The sequence below is a fragment of the Manis pentadactyla genome, chromosome 12 (assembly GCF_030020395.1).
Source record: "Manis pentadactyla isolate mManPen7 chromosome 12, mManPen7.hap1, whole genome shotgun sequence".
Lineage (NCBI taxonomy): Eukaryota > Metazoa > Chordata > Mammalia > Pholidota > Manidae > Manis > Manis pentadactyla.
In genome coordinates, this window is record NC_080030.1 from 47,653,699 (window position 1) to 47,673,267 (window position 19,569).

Here is a 19,569-nt window from a genome sequence, read left to right on the forward strand (position 1 = left end):
AAGGACAGATGGCAGATGGAGTGGACATCCTGATGGCAATGGACATCCTGACTCTCCTGGAGTGTCTGCGACTGAGATTCCACAGGACTGTCCTGGGTCCAATGTCTGGGATATGGTTGCTCAATTCCTCCTTCAGAGAAAAGTAGTACCCTTAAAATGAATAGTCTTTTAAATTGTCCAGAGTCAGACTTTCAGGGAAAAAGCAAGTGCTGAGAATTGGATCTAGGAGGGGCAAAAAGCCATGAAACTGATTCATGTGTAGGCTGGGGGTTCAGAGCCCTCGAGGCATGGAGGTGCAACAACCAATTAGCCAGTGTCACAGAAGATGAGCACTGTGGGGGGCCAGGGACCTGGGTCCACAGACCAATGTGAGGGACAGAGGAAGACTTAGGTCACAGGATGGGACGGCTGCTTTCAAAGATGCAAAAGACTCCAGGCCTAGGAGTCATTTGCAGCAGAAGTGCCGAGGAGTCACTGATCCCCAGCAAGCCTGGAACTCCTTGCCCTCCGCAGGGAGATCCAGTTAGATCTCCCTATAAATGTGCAAATGGCAGAATTACAAGTTCATATCTCAACATTCACACCTCAAAGCATAAGATTTTCTTTTATTGCCTGGGCTGAGATCACCCAAAGCTAAATTTAGAAGATTGGTCCTGGAGGTGTTGAGTTACAAAATCTAGTTAGGTCTGGACTGTGAGGCTGGGAGTGGATGGAGAACAGGCACAATCAGGACAGGAGAGCGAGGACCCCCAGGAAGACCGGATGGATCTGTGGATGCTCTGACCTCTTCCCACCCACCCCATGGCAGCTCCCACTTCCCCTGAGGCTGAGGTGGCACCCTGAGGCGGTCAGGGATGGACAGGGGCCAGGCTGCTTCGGTCTGAGTCACACCACTTAGGGACTGGGAGTGCCTGGCTAGCTCCTTAACCTCTAAGGGCCCTAATTTACTCTGTAAAATGGTGGTGACAAAAGCAAGAGCATCATCTTGTAGGGTTCTGGGGGTTTTAAATAGGCAGAAAGGCAAAGTACTCAGAACAGTATCCAGCTCTTGGCACACCCTAGATCAAGGAGGAGAAGGTGGCTCTTATGCGGCAACACTATTTTTATTCAAACAAACCAAATAATATTTTTATGACTCAGCTGGGGTTAACAAAACCCTCAAAGCAAGAGGGACAAGGGGAAAGGTAGAAAATTCAAGAAAGAGAAAAATTCCAAATATGTATTTCAGAAATTTGCAAGGACATACCATTTTTTGTTTGAGCCTGTTTTACTCAGTTTTTAATGTTTCCCACAACAATAAAAATTGCTAATACCTTGATGTTGGTTTTCTCAAGTCAGACCTGATCGTGAAGAAGAAGGGAAGGCTATCTGGAGAAGCCACTGAACCGTAATTCAGAAGCTGGTGATACAGTTAAGTGGTACTGAAAACCATCACCTGTTAGTGGCTCTTGGGATTGTATCTTGAGCATGCCTCCCATGTTGGAGTTTTGGGAAATTTCCAGGGAAACTCGGGGGGTTAGAGTATATTGTATACTTCCTGCTACTGCAGTAAGGTCCTTAAGAAACAGGGAAGCTTTGACCTGAGCTAAAAGTCAAGAAGAATCCGCACGGCTTCTTGTTAAAAGCAGTGAATGTTTTTTCCCATATCCTGTGATCCAAACATGCTAAATTTTAGAGAGGAGTCACAGGAGAACCAGAGAAACAGTGGGGCTAGTTCCTAACCTTCCCTGACAAATCCTGAGGAGCACCACCAGCCCAAAGGAGACAATAACCATCCACCCTGTAATGGTCTATCCACTGGCAGAAAAGGTATTTATTGTAGTACGTGTAATACTTATTTACCTTGTCAAATCAATAATGCTGCTTTATTAAATGGGGATGTTTAAATAAGTGAATATATACATGGAAGGGGGAAAAGGTTAAATCCAAGTTAAACCACTAGATTTTAGGTTCAGCATGGGGCTTCCGTGGTTCCCCATCCTTGTTAGCATTCTCACTCATCGGCAAAATCACAGCAGGTTCACAGGAAAGGAACCCCAGGATAGTCAGTAAACAAAATCTACAAGGACAATACAAGGACAACTTCCAGAACTTGCTTTATCAAAGTAGGATTTATTAACATAATCATTCGGAAAATGTTAATACACTAGACACTGGAAAACTCCTCTGTAGTGGTTCATACATTTTTACACTGTCAATTTCATTTAATCTTACATATAAGAAATAGTTTATTTCCTTGCCTTTTCTGTGCCTAGAGGCCACTGTTTTCCTCCAGTTTCAAAGCCAGTGGTGCATCATCTGTAAATCTCTCTGTACCTGACCTCTACTTCCATGATTATACTTCCTTCTCTAACCAATTCTCCTCCTTCTTATAAGCACCCTTGTGATTACACTGGGTGCACCTAATAATCCAGGATAATCTACCCATCTCAAAATCCTTAATTAAATCACATGTGTGAAGTCCCTTTTGCCACAAAAGTGACATATTCATAGGTTTTAGGGATTAGGATGTGATCTTCTTTTGGGGGCCATTATTCTTTCTACCACAGATGTTCTCACTACATTCTTACCCTGTAGGAGCATTTCTCCATCTCCCTCTAGCCTGTAGGACTCATGAGGCAGTATTTGCACATGTAGACCTGGACTGCATTGGGTGCAGGGCAGTGGTGTGCTGGTAAATGTTAACAACAGGCTCTCCAAGAGATAAATAAATTAAAAGGTCCTGAATTGTAGCATTTATAATTTCTGTGATTTAAATACTTTCATCATGGCCAATTTCAAGTAATGACTTCAATGAATGTTGAATTGGAAAAAGATACACAGTTGTAAACCACCTGAAAAATACAGTAATTTACCTCCAGAACATACTAATAGTAAAATAACTAGGGCATGATAAGTTTTGAGTATTACTTTTGTTTTTATTTAATCTAAATTTATTCAATCATAAGTATATGTAAATTAATTTTTAATGATGGTCCTGTTTGACAAACAGCTTACAAACTTCCTGAAAATTTAAACAATCAACTCTGACAGATGGCTCTAGCATAATTGTGCTTGGTAAGTATATAACAAATATTTGTTGGAGAGTTGAATGAGTTAATATATCTAATAAGAGTATAGTAAAATGTATTCAACTATTAGCTGATATTTTTTGTTTCTTTCTCAAATGCTAATTTAAAAAATAGTATTTGTTCTAATTTGAAGATAGGATGCATTAAATTTGAACATTACCTTACTCTGTTCATAGGGCATGACAAATACATTTAGAAGAATTTAAATTTTGTTTAAATAATTTTGGTTTTAACTATGATTGTCATTTAATTTCATTCTTTGACTATTGTCAACATTGGTGGAAATTATGTTGATTTAGGAGATACTCAAGATATTGAAATACTTTATTTGAAATACATGTGCAAGTAGGTTAAATATTAAGCGCATTATGAATATGCTATTATCTTGGTCTGGGAATTATTCCACATTTATAGTGTATGCATAATAATGTATAAATCACTACTGTATTCCTGTAAAGTATTAACATGCTGATCTTTAAAATTTTAAATGGAAAAATCTCCTGAGAACTTTTATTTATAAGCTTAACAACAGTAAAACAATTTTAAAAATACTGACAGGGAGATACTCTATATTAGAATGCTCATGCAATTTCAACTTGGCTTTCTTCAGTGGTCTTTTTTCTTATGAAACATCGAAGCATTATATTCGACAACTTTCCTGGCTTCCTCACAGATTGTTCCTACCAGATCTAAACCACCACGAACGAGTGCAAGTCACATAAACCTGACAGTATTAAAATCATTTAGACATCATTCAGAATTAAAAATGCTAATTCCAAGGAGGGGAAGAACAAAGGAACAGTTTCAAAAGCAGGACGACACACAACTGGGGGATAGCCAGAAATAAAATACCTGCCTAGAAAGGTTTTTTAAAAGGATTCTCAAATCAACGAGGCTTTTCTTAGTTGTGAATAAAATAAAATACCGGCAGAGAAGTTAACATTTTCAATGAAGTGGGGGGTAGTATAGGTATGGGTCATAGCTGTTAAACGGCCAGGATTATGGAGAAGATGGGAGCAGCAGGAGGAAGGGGACATGTGCTCTGTGGGATTACATTCATTAAATCCACAAGAAACATCAGACAAATGGAATGCGTATCTCCAACTCTATTTATAAATAAAAAATCTGCTTTCCTGAAGTCGATGAGTTGACAAATACAAGATATTTTCATTAAGGTATGTGAAGCTAAATAAATAAACATAGCTAATTTATATTATCATGGCTTAAGAGCATAAAATCTATGTAGACACGTTTGTAACTGTACTTATCAGTTTTGATTGGGGTCAAAATTCGGAGCCACAATCAATGAACATTATTCCCGACAGCTATAATATAACAACTAGCCTTCCCAGCAGTGCCAATTTCATGATTTACTTACACACTTCCTGTGGTAGAGCTGCTATCGGTGAGGAAAGACCCGTTAGTCCTTTCCATTTGGGCCAGCCTGAAAAATGAAAGTCAGAGGTTAAAATGGCTATGGAAGATGAGATCAACTGGAGGTGCATTCTCAGTCACTCTTAAACTGTCATAATTCCAGCAAAATACAGAAAGGTCCAGATCTCTGAACAAGATTGTACAATTAAAACAACATCTAATTTTGAGTTACATTTCTATCACTAGTGCCTTAACATCTAGGCCTATTAACTTTCACCACGTAATACAGTCTAATTGACCTAGTCTCCTAATTGATCCCCCAGACCTGCAAACCAGTTTTCATTCTCACACAAATCTGATTATGTCCCTCTCATGTTCAAAGACTGTCCAAGACACCCTTTACCCAAGGATATAATCCAACTCCTTAGCAAGCAGATCCCTCATTATCAGACTTGAGCTCCTATTCCTTCACTCTTACTCTTTTGTCCTTCCCCTACATGCAGTTCTTTAAACAAACCATGTTCTTTCCCAGCTTGATGCTTTTGAGTATGTTTTTCCATTAGTCTAACCCTGCCTTTTCCAGAAATTCTATCTGGCCAGTTCAAATGTTAAACTCTTTATGGTGCTTGAATTAACTTTTCTTAGGCATAGCTAGTTGCTAGCACTGCAGACACCTAGTATATACTTCTTTCCCGAAATTTTATGCACACCATCAAGACCAGCTTGTGCTTTATGTTGTCTGGGGACTCTGAAACAAACCCTTATAAAAAAGACTGGCATAAATGTAATTACATATTCTCATTCCTTTGTGTACCACCTCCTGAGAACACCTTCACGTCTCTACTTTCATTCACTGAAACTCGGTTACATTATCTAAATCTTGATTGTACTGTTGGGTTCTCATAAGCTCAATAATCACATCCTATAGTGATTTACTCATCAGAGAATGGATAGCAGGTGTTCGGTAAAATGCAAATTACAACTTGGCAAGATGAGAACCCAGATTCCAAATATAATGGAATCCCAACCCCTACAAAACTGTATCCCTTAAATCAAAGCATGTTAATGACAGAAGATTCATACAGAAATAGTACATTCTGGGTGGCAGTGCAGCAGAGGGCTCCCGTTGAAGGTTCTTACCGTGTGGCGTACTGTTCTATTCTTGAGTGGGTATCATCGTGAAATAGCTGAGGAGACTGTGAGGGGCTGCAAAGGGAAGAGCAAAGACACTGCTTTACACCCAAGTACTGACAGATGTGACTATTAGGAATGTTAGCTTAGTTAAAGCATGAATTTGCCATGCACACACACCCCTAGGATTGCTACCCAGGAGGCAGAACTATTATGGTAGAACAAGAGTTTAGTAATCACCCCCATGCTAGTAAAACTGATCAGAATGTCATCTTCTGCAGATGGAGCTGTGAATACTCACTCATAGTGCTCTGGCCACATACTGATGAGTGTGACAGGACTGCAGAGAGGGGAGAGGGAGACAAAAGTCATGGAACAAACACTTCAGAGCAATTTAAGACAAAAGCTGTAAGGCTGGGGTGGGGGAAGGAAATCTGTTTAGTTGCCTTCTATTCTTAAGTTTAGCTGCCCTGGGGTGCACTGCAGGGAAGGCAAAAGTAACAGAGGTCAGTTTATTTTAGAAAAGATGCTGTATATGTAAGCATCTGCAGGTGCTTTTTACAGATATCACAGGATATTTTGTTAAAGGGTAGCACACACATCTTTGAATAGTCTTTTTGAGAACAGAAAGAAATGCTCTAAAAATAGCTGGAAATGATGAAATAATTTTAAAGATGATATTTCAGAACATACTGAGAGGAGATGCAATCAGATTTTTATTTTTCCTGGAGTAGAAGCTTGGTCAGAAAAGTAAAGTGGAATACCAAAACCTATATTATATATTGATGAAGAGTTATAATTACGTGAAATTTTTCTGATTCTTTGTCCAGTTTTAAATATAAATATTCAAATCCAGGCGTACACAAAGTAGCTCAACCTCACAGATACACCGAAGCCAAAAATTTCACATTACCAACTGAAAGTAACTTCTCTAGATCATGTTATGCTTTATGCAAACAAAATTGTATCCAAAAGTTCGATCTATGAAACTGATCTGGGAAACTTGTTTTGCTTGAATCAGGGCTGAGTCTGGAGCTTGACCCATTTAGTATTACTCCTACCCCTGGGGGTACCCTGCAATGTCAGAGCCCTACCTCAAAATCCCCACTTCTTCATGAAATATCTTTTGAAAGTTAACTGATCCTAATTAAAAGTTAGTTCATACCCATTGGTTCTCTAATTAATAAAATATCTTGCAAAAATGAATGCTGACTGAAACAAGAAGGGAAGTTCAAGTTATTCTAGATCTACTTGATTCTCCTATTTCTATTACACATACGTGCTTAAGAAAAAGTTTCTCGTCTCATTATCTTCTATTGAGAAGCACAAACTGTTATCTGAATAGCAAAGACTAAAAAAGAGCTAGAAGGGGATCAAAAAGGAAGACTTGTTGGATCTGCTTTCAAAAATAGGCATTTATCAGGTCTGTGTTTGTCAGAATATATGTAATAGATTTAATTATCATGTAAACAATAGATACAATGACAATGAAACAACACAGTATTATCCAACAGTCCTTTTATTTCACTACCTAATTCATTAACTCTGAATTATGGATGTTAAAAGTCAGGTGCATGATTTGTTATCCACTTTCCAAATAATACTAACTGCTCAAGAGATCGTTTCTTAAACTCAAGTGTAGCACATTTGCCATGAGCTTTAAGTGCAAGAAAAATACGTACTTTTGATTTTAACTGAACTTGGAAAAGCTTTGCAAAACTGCATGACTGGTTGTTATGAAGCTAGTTCCGTTAGCACAGAAGTGGCTCACTGAACTAAGACAAGAATGGCAGAGGCAGAAAGCTGAACTGAGTTTCTCGAAAGATAGTTTTTTTGTTTACAGAGAAAATTTCTAAGGAAAAAAACCAAAGATTAAAAAAAATCAAACTTCAGGCTTCAATGACTTCAAAGTATTCTGATTTGTAGACAACAAAGTTTAAGTCATAAGCTTTCTTATTTAATTCTGGAAGGAAAATATAAGGCAATATCCCCATTGCATAGTTAGTCTGTAATTAAAAAGGGTTACAGATAAGACCAACCTGTGTGTTAGTGCATTACTTAAAAGCACAGCCTATCCCTGTTTTTCAGAATGGTGGCTGAACAGGGTGTTTTGGTTAATCACAACCCAATGTGCAAGGAGTCAGACTAGACTACACATACTTAATATTACACGAAATACAACCCAGACTTTCCCTGTAGAACTTAGGGGCTCTTCTGGTGCTTTAAACTCTCAGCAGACTGTTCCTTATGCTTCCAGTCTTTTGCCTTCTGCAATCCATTTATCCCAGAATAGAGAAAGGGGGTCCCAGCGTGCTCCTAATGTCAACCTTCAAGGGCTCTCACTGCTCTCAGGATAAACTCCAAACACCTTGGCTTACAAAGCCCTTCATTACCTGGTTCCTACTTCTCTTCCCACTCTCATATCTTGTCACTATTCCCAGCTTCCCACCCCAGTTTCCAAAATGATCTTGTCTCCAAGCTTTTAAAAACACTTCCTTTGCAGGAAACTCTCTCCATCGTCTTACCCCAAACATTGAACGTTTGGCCCTATTGATCTTTTGGTCTCAGTGTAGCTGTCACACTCCTGGTCCAATGCTTCCATGACCACAATTACACTTACTGTGTGTTGGTTCTTGCTACAGTAAGAACTTAGAAAACCATGAAACTCACCTATTCCACCCGAACCAACACCAAGAACAGGTGTCTACTTTTACTTCTTTAATCTTTAAGGAACCCAACCTACCTTTTTTAGCCAATAATAATCTCTCACAATTCTCAGATTACTTTGCCACTGTTTTAGCTTGTTTCTGGCATTTATTATCAATGGTAATTCTTTAATCAAACTCTCTTCTCATTTATTTTGAATAACTTTTTGAAAAATCTTGCATAAATAGTTATAAAATTAATTGAATAAATGCAAGCATGGGTTCATTTGCCTCCTCTTTGTAATAACTCGTTTTCCCCATAAATCCCCTCCACGCATATATCATTACTGTATAGGGGAGATGTTATACCATTCTGCAAAGATGAGACAGAAAGAAGCATAAGAAAATTCTAATCAGCTTCATAAATAACTTCAACACATTTACCACCTCGCTGATTTTTCTCCAACGTTCTCCTCCCACAAATAGGAGAATAAACTAAATCAAACTTTTTAACTACCTACTCACATAAATTGTTACAGCAGGAGATTAAGTGGCCCTGTATTAGAAAGGGCTTAGCAGAAAAATAAACTATGCCGACTCTAAAAACACGTTACAGGATTAAAGGGAAGAGAACCTGTCCACTGTATCCCTTAGCTCATAAGTCCTTTCCAAAAAGGATCTTGTGACATCGGATTTAATCTTACACTCCTTCCTTTCTTTCTTTTGTTTCCTTTCTCTGAAAATTCATGTCAGTTAAAATAAAGTATATCCAGATTTACAGCCAAAAATCATTGCACAAAAGTATTTGGCATGCTATTCTGTTCTTTTCCACTTTAACTGAGTCACGCACAATAGAATGATGGATGTCAAAGATTATTTTGACATTGAGTTTGAAAGGCAAATTATCAAAAATGCTTAAAATACTCATGATTCATATGATGGATGTAGATATTTGGGACACAAAATGCCAATGGTTCGTTTATCAAAAGAATGAAAGGCACATCACTAATTTAAACCTATCAGGTTACCCTGTAAAGAAAAGCATTGTGTGATAATTCTGTACTGCAGGCAGCTACTACTCCAAAAGTGAATTAGATCTGATACCAAGAAAAGTAAAAGTTTATCTTTATCATGAAGTGCTCAGCACAAACTATATACTGGATACTGAAACAAATAAGGATATATCATCATTCAACCTTTGAAGAAAAGGACAAAAACGTACCCACCCAATCAGGAGAAAAACCAAAAGCTACCTTTCAAATGGATTTTAGGTATTTGAATAAGCTTTCTTTAAACTGAAATTGTTTCAGTAAAAGGTTTTTGAAAGTGTAATGTGGAAAAAAATGACTGAGAGGTTTATATCTTAATTGTACAGAATTTGCTATCAAGCCAAGTTACCAGTAAGTTTGAATTTTTTGTATGCTTTAAAGGTATGTGGTATTTTGGGACCTATCTCCATATTCAGCTGTATTATATTTCTTTCTGTATGCCCACCTACAGCATGACCTATAGAGGGAAAAAGATAACTACTAGGTACAGCTCTGGTTCTCCTTCAACTCTGTTAGTAGCTCCAGGAAAAGATGCATTTATACATCAGTGTAGCAAAGCTCCTCGTCTACAGGGTTTTTATGGAAAAAAATTCAGACCGAAATAGCCTCTCTGTTGACATCTCTGAGACATGGACTGTCATAATACACTGCACTATTACTGTTTTCTGATCAGCTGTCGCATACACACAAAAATGAACTATGAGTTTTGAAGGTTAAAGAAAGTTTGACTTCACAAAAATTGTACTCAACACATTTTTTATGCTTCTTACTGCAATTTTCTCTACTTTATAAAGTAGAAAACTCTGCACTTCACACATGTGAGCTTCTGAGTTTCTCTTCTACAGTCATTTTGGAGAGGACCTTTCTGTAACTAGAACTTCACTCTTCCTTATGACTAGTCACTCTGGTGAGGATTAGCAATAAAAGGCAATTTTCCCCAAGATGCAAGCACAAGGAAATTGCCTTGGCAGGCATGTTTATGTTATTTTAAAAAATGATTCAAATATTTAAAATCATATCTATTTTGCTCTTGACATAATTGTTTAGTATAAGTTTAAATTACTTCTTGCATTTCTTCCAGCTCTTTTAAAAAAGTTTTTCTTTTCATTTTAGGCTATAAATTGTTATTTTTCTTCACTTTATAATCTTACAGCAATTTTGCTACCTTGAAACTTTGTTTCATTTATGCTTTAAGCTCAAATTATATGCTTCTAAGAAAACTTGTCTGCCTCGTTTTGTTGTCTTTTTGTTCAAGAAAAAGAAAACTAGAAATGTAATATAAGATTTTGATGAGATATTATCATAAGTATATAGCTGAAGCGAGTATTACTAGTAAATGTATAGTGAAAATACGTCAGTGTAACACACAATACAGAAAACAGTAAAACACATCCCTCAAAGGGGAAAAAATGGAAAATAAATAAAATAGTGAAAGATATATATATTATCACAATTTGCTTTAAGCAATTTTAAGAGGGAAAGAAATGACCAATACAAAGGTTGATGCATTAATACATATTTAAGAGGTTTAGGAATACATGCAAAATTCAACCTGGCATTTTAGCCGTGACACTGTCAAAAGCAAATAGTAAAAATTCACGTTGTACATATTGATTCCAAGTTTAATTTAACTCTTTTAAAAGGACTTATTTTACCAAAGCACAAATTCTTTTCAGTTTCAGACAATTTCTTTGTGTCCCTAACATAATCAAAGACAATATCAGATATAAGAGTATGTAGAAGTTTTAATATTAAAATTAAACTTACGTCTCCAAGTTGTCACCTTCAAGAACTGTCTGGACAGGCAGGTAGCCAAGCCGAGGATGTTTAGCAAAGTATTTCTTTGATCTGAACTTATTCTTCAGCACCTTTGTGAAGTCTCGTACATCTTCCCCAGATGTTGTCTACGAGGTTGAAAAAATTTCCACTTCACTCATTAAAATGGGAGAAGATAACTATTTATAATAAAATTAGAGCAGATGTAAATTGATGCAATTAAGTGACATCTGTTTCAGAGGTCTACATATTTTTGGAATAATACATGGTGCCATGAAAACACATGGCAATCAGGAACCACCATTAATTATATCCAGCAATTAGTTTATAATTTTTAAACTTCTGTTGAAAATAAACCATAGATGGCTGATTTCCCCAATATTTTAAAAATTGGGCCAAAAAGTGGAATTAGTTTTGGCATGGTATTGACTGACTCTTATCACAAAAAAAGTTGCGGTTTGCTGCTAAACATTCAGTAATGACAAAGTATTTTAGATGTTATATGGTTTTAATTAAGACGAAAAAAATGAGGGTGAGCTATACAGCTTGTACTGACTTTACACAAGCCAGCATATATTACAGCCGGGAAAATGAGAAGGCAATCAATAAGAGAGAACAAGCAGGGCCTCACGGGTACTTTAGAGTGTAAGGAATACATCAGTCTCTTTGTCCTTTTCTCCCCATACAAACATAACTGGACATGGACTAAATTTTTAAGGGTGACATAAAATGTTAACTGTTTCCTTAAGCATTTCAAGATGCTTAATTACTATCATTAGGGTGAGGGGGCTAAAATCTACTCTCACTCCACTCTCGCCCCTTCCCATGACCTGTTCTCTAAGCCCCAGTTTTCTACTCTTTAACACCAATTCTAGATTTTTATTTGTAATATGTTATATAGACATCCATTTCAGACATTCTGCGGATTTAAAATATTTATACTACCTGCACAGCAGTGAGTTAAAACCTTGGTCTTCTGACTCAGTTGGCTTTCCAGTCTACAACTAGACAGACCTCAACCAATAGCTGTACAAAACACCACCAGAGAACTTTTCTATAGTAATGAACTTAGTGTAGAATACAGTGGCTTAACTGTTGCCTGCCTCCTCTCCTGGGACCCTCTGCATCTTTTCCTTCAAGACCAGCATGCTTATAAACATGCTCAGTATTAATTATAAGCTTCATTTGCAAACAGAAGCTTAAAAAGTGTGTTTACTTTTTAAAACAACTAAATTCTGAGCCCACCCTCATGTACTTCTGTCACTTTCTATCTGTCCCCATTCCACCTAAATACGTCTGCTTCAGGTAAACAATTAAGGGAATGATTTTGTGGGCTTTCAGAGTGAGATAAATAAACCCAAGCTTTTTATAATCTGAAGTTCATCCACTTGGCACAATGTTCTTCTGGCTTACTTATATTTGGGTTTCAACATGAACTCTTATTTGGGGAAAAAAATGATATATCATTTGAAAGTATGAGTCCAATTCCATATCATACATTCTTTAGCTAAATACACTGCAGATGTAGAAGAACAAAGCAAAGTAAACCAACCACCAACAACAAAAAAGCCTTCACTCTCCCACAAAAACCAAAAGTGCCTATCTACCTCCCAAAAAGTTAGGGCAGGGGCTGAAATTAAATTTTAGTCTCTGATAATATACAAATTTACTATTTAAAAAATCAGTTCATTCTCATATAGAATTAGCACATTTTTACTTCCTCATCGATTTTCACATTGAGGAAAAAAACTACCACCAACAGTTGTAATCTACAGGCACTAAATTCACTAATGCCATAACCTTTATGCAATTTTAAAAGAAAAAGCGGAAAGTAATTTATCCCACAAGAATTAGGTCTTATATTCATGTCAAAAGAATGTAAATCTTTAGTTGGGATAGAGCCAAGAAATGAATTACGCCCATTTCTCACCAAGGAGAAGTTAAAAGGTATTTATACCTATTTAGTCTAATTTGCTGTCTAATGACAGTACCTAATATTTCTCTACTTTAAAGTGCTAGAGTAATGGTTTGGTAAAAAGCTAAAATGAAGACCACCCACCTAGCATAATGAATATAATCAAACTCAACTCTATCTTTAGGCTAGGTATGGTACTTTGTTCTTTTTCTTTTTTAAGCAAATAATTACTGATGTTCTGCTATGAAGATGGAATTGAAAGGATCACTGGTTTCTACACATTATCTAACACTTTAAGTTATCCATGCATTTCTTCAAAGACTAGGTTTTCATTTATTGCTGTAAGAAAAGAAAGGAGAAAAAAAGATTGTGTGGATCTCATTAGATGAAGCGAGAACTACACAGAACTCTGCACTTTGCAGCTTTCTTCAGCCTCTCCAGACCCTCAAAGGCCGTGGGGTTCCCATCACTATTTGACCTGCAACGACACTGACACCCAGGCTCCAGGTTTTCAGACCTACAAGGTCAGTGAGGAGCAGAAAGCTGCCCTTGCAAACCTGGGTCTTTGCCCTATACCAGCACTATATCACTTCTCCTAGAAAAATGAAACAGTTTTAAACTGTGTAAGAGAAAAAACCGCTAGCCACTGACTAAAATACCTATTATTACATTCTGAGTTTTCCCTGCATTTTACATGAAGTACTGCTAAGATATCCTGTGGCTGGTTTGTACAAAATTTGTATTGAAATGTCATTTTATAACTTTTAAACTGCATATATAAAACATGTTTAGTGTTCAATACACTTAGGAAAAAATACACATGAAAGAGAAAATGGAGAAAAGTTTAAATTGCCAGCTTTTCAACCACCAGAGATAACCACTCTTAAAAAGACTGTGACTGATGTTTTTAATCCTTTTTATTGTAAAATAAAACACAGATATGTAAAACTACATATAAAAAAATACAGAGCATAATGAATGATTACAAGGTGTATACCATCCAGTCAGGAAATAGAGCTTTGCTGGACATTCCAGAACCTCTTTCGTATGCTTTGTTCCAGTGATAGCCCTTCCCCCCTCTCCCTAATAACCATTTTCTTCATTTTTATAAGTCATAGTAACTTCCTTGTGTTTTAAAAACAGTTTTATCACTCCAATGTCTATTCTAAATACTGTAGTTTAGTGTTGCTCAGGTAAAAAAATCTGGTACCTTTTAATCTACTTGTTTCTCCTCTATACTTGTCATTTCCTTATGATTTATGTTAGAAAACTCAGGCAAAAATTCTAAAGTACTGTAGAGTATTCTCGAGCACAGATTTTGCTGACTGCATATTTTCGGTGCAGTACAGGACGTTCCTTCATCCTCCGGATCTCTTGCAAATTGGCGGCTGGATCCAGAGAGTGCATCTGACTCAGAGGTGATTGTTTGGCAAGACTATCAGGGTTTGGTGGGATTATGGAAGACACATTCTATCTGGTCACCTCTCTTTTGTGATCCTGGCAACTTTCATGCTGTCTATATTCATCCAATGGGGATTTCAAAATGGTGATATTCTAATTCTTTCACTGATTTTCATTTATTCATTGAAATACTTTTATAAAGACAGGTCCCCTCATCTACTATACAGTTACTTAGTAGTACAGTTCATTTAGCCAAAGCAGGATTACAGGTTCGATTTGATTTTTCCCTTTTACTGACCCATTTTCTCAGTAATGAATTGGGTTTCTGTAATGTTCCAAGGATGACAGGCTTTTTAATTTTTTTAAATATCATCATGAGTTCATGGATTTTTAACAAATTCTATGGACTTTGACCTACTGTGATTACTGTCATTATTGAAGCTCAAAGTATCCCATCTTCAGTCAGCAGGCAGGGGCCTCTTCCAGCTAAGCCCACTGAGTTCAAGCTCTACAGGTAACCATGTGTGCAATGCTCTCCACCAGGCCTTAGGATGGTGTTTCTCTAGTTATTTTGGTTGTTTGAAGCCTAGTTCTCCAATAAGTTCCTCAGGAAGTGTTCACAGGATGAATATCACCTGAGTTCTTGCATGTGGATGACAGTTTTCCCATGTCCTTTACTAGATTCTAGAAGGTTGGTTTTTCTTTAAAACCCTTGGTTCACACATTTTTTTCCTTGAGTTTCTCCAATATCTGTAATTTTCTCTCAACTCCTTTATATTGCTTTCCTCATTTCTTCTTGAGCTTTAATGTTTGCCACTTATTCACTTTTGTATCTTTTAACCTCTATTCTGTTTATTAAGGCTAAAATTAGTCTTAATTTTTGAAATTATTTTTAAATTTTATTTCTAATTCCTTCCCAAGTTCTATCAATTCATTTCTGGGATTTTTCCAATTCTGATTTTTCATTCATCTTGTGTATAGTTTTCTTAAAAGTTTATAGCTTATGTTGAAATAGTAGGCTATAATTTTGACCTGTTCAATGGGCACATGTTTCTGGCATACTTTATTTGTAGTGATGTAATTTTGTTCTTATATTTCTTCTTATGATTGCTTTACACAGATTGGAGCTTGACAGTTTTTGTTGCTCAATTTTGTTGTTGTGAAGTTAATTTTCCTAAGCTTTTAGAAGGAAGTGGGGTTCAGGAAAGCTTTTCCAACTTTACAGAGCTCCCTCTTCTTTTGCTTTTATGGGTATTCCAAAATAGGGCACTTGAGTTTTGAGATTTCCTGGCCCTGTGCCCCTCCCCTGCATTGGACTAGACCATTTCTTTCTTTCATCTCCTTTGCTCTGATCTGCACAGTGTTGGGTCCATTCCTAGCAGTTTACCCAGAGTGAGGCTGTCTCCTAGAAGGAAGCCCTGGTGGGGTAGGGCTGGGCTCCGGAGGCCAGCGCACTCCAGCACCTTCAGACATTCTCATCCAGGCTCCTTCCAGGGCCACAGCTCTGCTTCCAAACTAACACCTGAACTTTCCACTCAGTATCTGTTGCCCATCTGGAGGCTCTCCAGTTCTCAGGCACCCTTTATTCCATTTTCTTCCTCTATCAGACAAGAATATCTTGCAAGTTTTGTGGCTGGTCACCACCCAGACTTATTGTGGGGATATCACGTTACCTACTTTTGTTGTAAACATTGTCTGGGGGTTGTTTTTGCTGTCTAGTTGCTCTCATTTTATGGAACTACTTTACAAATGGGAGAAAATGGCAAAGGCAAGAGACTGAAGCCACTGCTACTGAACTCTACCCCAATCCTTCTGGTTTGATTTTTAACAAGCAGATAAGACCTCACATATCCAAATGAGGACAGTCTTTCAAACTGTCATTTTTGGAAAGCTAATGAAGGTGAGTCACTCTGAAAAGCGATTCAGATCTAAACCTACACAGACAAGTGGGCATGTGAATACTCAAATTATATTTCTCTCTGCTATGCTGCTATTAAGTAGCAATGAGATAATAATAAAAACTTACTTGGAAAATAAGAAGTAATTAGTTCTCAACTTGTTCCCTGTCTATATGAATGAATGAAAACATATAAAAAGATGCTGCTGAATTATACAATCTACCCTGGGATAAGTCCATTCATGTAACTCTCCATCAAAACTCTAAACACTCCCCTGTGAGCTGGCCATCAGATGGGTTGTCACTCCTGAATTCTGTTTTCCAACCAAAGTTGAGAGTGTTTTAGATTTTCCTTCATTTTATTCCTTGATTGAGAACAAACATAGACATCATTACAGAGCAGAATTTATGGTTAACATACCTTTTGCTTGTGTTTGCATATCTACATTTAAAATGCATGTGTATTATTCTACATACCGTGTTCAGGTTTCAAACTGTATATGCTATTGTAAATGCTGACACTTATGCATTACTGAACTTCAAGAACATCGAAATATGACCAAAAGTCTTTCCCTTCTCACTAATGTGCACTGTAAGGAGCAACAAGGCTAGGATGCAAAAGAACCTAGAATTAAAAAATGCTAACCCTTAGAGTATTACAGTCAAGCGGGGCCTTGAATAAATTGCTTTACCATTTCAGCTCAAAAGATTCCTACTCTTAACACCAAAGATCCACAAAGCAAAACAATAAAAGGGGTTGTTAGCAATGATGCCAAATAACCTAAAGGCCAAAACACCAAAAGACCTGCAAATAAAGAAACACAACCATGTATATTTTAAATCTCTCCAAAATTTCTTTGGTCATTTCATCACTTGGGATGGAAATATTACCTAATTCCTTAGAAAATACTCCTAACATTAGATTTTTAACTGTTAACTACAAATATTAATGAATTAGAGACAGAGGAAAACAAGGAAGTACAAAGAGGAAAACCAAATGTATGTAAGAAACAAGACAGTCATTTGGCACAGGAGTAGATTAAACATTATCACTTGGATAATGCACAAGTGCAAAAATCAGCTTGAATAGCACCCTCAGTTAGTAAGATTTACTTCTTAAATGTATAAGTCAAGAGTCCCAAATGGTATATGCATACTTCTAAGGAGTACATTTTATTATCGTAAGACTTATCTTAAAGACATTTCAATAGTTTTTTCTTTTAATTGCAAAACAACTTCTCAGTTTTTATTTAAGTTTCATTGGTGTCAAAAAGTTGAAATTCAGCCACACTGAATTCCATGGATAGGAGGAAATCAGTAAAACAAGATTGGATACTTCCAAGTTCTAATGGGAAAGTAAGGAAACTAAAAAATTAGCATTCACAGACTCACCGATAGGTCAAGGATAAACAAGGTAATAAGTCATCCAAAATGAAATGTGGATTTTGTCCAAACCTTATCTTAAAAGCTAATGGGATACTCTAAATGCACTCAACTTACTGGGAAAGCAATGTAAGGTAAGCAACACTGAAAAACCACTCCAGGATGCTGAAGTCAGAGAGAGAGCAATGATACCGCATTTTTAGCATATTGGCAAATAACCCAAGTCTCATATGAAGAAACAAGGCTGCCAAAATCAAACTACACTAACTCAATGTAGGGCTTTCCAAAGAATGAATCAGCATTCTCTTATATTTGATTTTTATAGTCTTACAGACATATTGATACTGGCAGGGGTGGACAGAAGTGGACAAAAGAACTATTTCTAGTTTTTTCTATTTTCTTTTCATTTTGGTTTGTTTTTTGCCAATGATAGTTTGTAAAAAAAAAAAAAAGATATGATTTCACTTTTAACTTTAAAAGGAGAGCTTCTATTTGTACCAGTAGAGAACTGTGACTGTTCTACAGTTTTCTAAAAACACACAAAATATGAAATTCTGGTTTGTTTCTCCATAGATTAATCAATATTGACAAGGATATGCTTGAACCTGTTGCATTACAAAGTAACATGCACTTGCTTAAAAAAAGCAATACAAGTCTAAGTGTTATGACCCTAAACTGTTTCTCACCAAGGTATTTTTTTCCCCATCCTTCTCTCTCCTCACCAGAATCTCAACAAAACTATCAGTACAAACCAGGCTTATGCAAACCTGGCCCATTAGCAGAAATTCTGCAGCGATTCCACTCCATCAATTTGAACACTCGGAAAAGGTGATGCTTTTGACTTTTCTAGCAACACAATTTTATAAATATCCCAACCCTTCTCCCTGAGCTAACAGGTGTCTCAAAACACCTCGCCATCCCTGCTGCCAGTCCATTCCTGATACCTGTATTTACCAACAGGTAAGTACTCTCCTGCTGCCGTTCCCCATGTCTCCTTCTCCGTACGTACTTGCATTGGGCCACTGCCCCTCACCAGATGCACACAGACTCTATTTACCTTTCTTTCTTTGTTATATGAACACTTTCCCCTACATATTGTTCAAAACTTGGATTTCACCCTCTCCTTCTATGAATCTGATGCTTCCTCAATAACTTCCTCTCCCCTGCAATCCTCTCCATTATGGGCTGTGTAATTTCTCCTTTCATAAAGGCTGAGAACAGAGGAGGTGTGTGTGCCATTTCCCCCTCAGCCACCACCTTGTCAGCTCCTGAAACCAATGTGCCCATCCACTCCTCTCTGATGTCCATGGCCAGACACAGCTCTCCTTCACCTCACCCTGAGAGACCCAGTGATGATCTTCTAAACACCATGTCATGTCGAAAACCTTTCTGTCCCACTTCAGTCACATAGTGGGGTGTGGCCACACCTCAGGCCTCATCGTAACCAAAAATACTGGTCAGTTTCAAATCTATAACTTGGAAAATGCCTTCTGACCCTTGCTTTTACTTCTTTAATATGAATAAACTTGCTCTTTCTGATCTTGATTTCTTGCCCGTGGAGCCTCTTCCGGATTTCTTCAGTCTGGGGACAGCCCCAAACAATCCCAGTATTATTAACATCTTTGAATAGTTCACTCCCGTGGCCTTCAGCTATACTTACCATGTTTTCATTTCAAAGTAGCTGAGCAGTGATTGAGTCACCGACTGCAAATCCTTGCCAATTAACCTCAGCTGCCCCCCTGTGGCAACCTTAGCAATCAATTCACTCATCTCTTGGTGACTCATGCTTGCCTCCAGTAGCAATTCCAAACATTTTCCATCCTCTTTAATATTTAACCCTAACCAGCTCTGTCAGCAATTGCACGAACTCTTATAAATTATATGTGAAATTCATCATCACCTTTCTCCAATTTAAATGACTATCTTC

General features: G+C 37.2%; 1 protein-coding gene across 15 annotated transcripts in view; it reads right to left on the minus strand.

Annotated features, from left to right (window-relative positions):
• The window catches only part of UTRN (utrophin), a 483,718-nt gene that overhangs the window by 17,986 nt on the left and 446,163 nt on the right, over positions 1-19,569 (minus strand). For 13 of the 15 annotated variants that reach the window (XM_036906868.2, XM_036906866.2, XM_057489131.1 and 10 more), the window contains 4 exons: positions 11,038-11,174; positions 5,878-5,916; positions 5,586-5,651; positions 4,450-4,515 (listed from right to left, as the gene is read on the minus strand). In XM_036906868.2, coding sequence (XP_036762763.2) covers positions 4,450-4,515; positions 5,586-5,651; positions 5,878-5,916; positions 11,038-11,174 — 308 coding nt within the window. The remainder of the gene's footprint in view (positions 1-4,449; positions 4,516-5,585; positions 5,652-5,877; positions 5,917-11,037; positions 11,175-19,569) is intronic. The other 2 variants (XM_057489135.1, XM_057489138.1) reach the window with 1 other exon arrangement.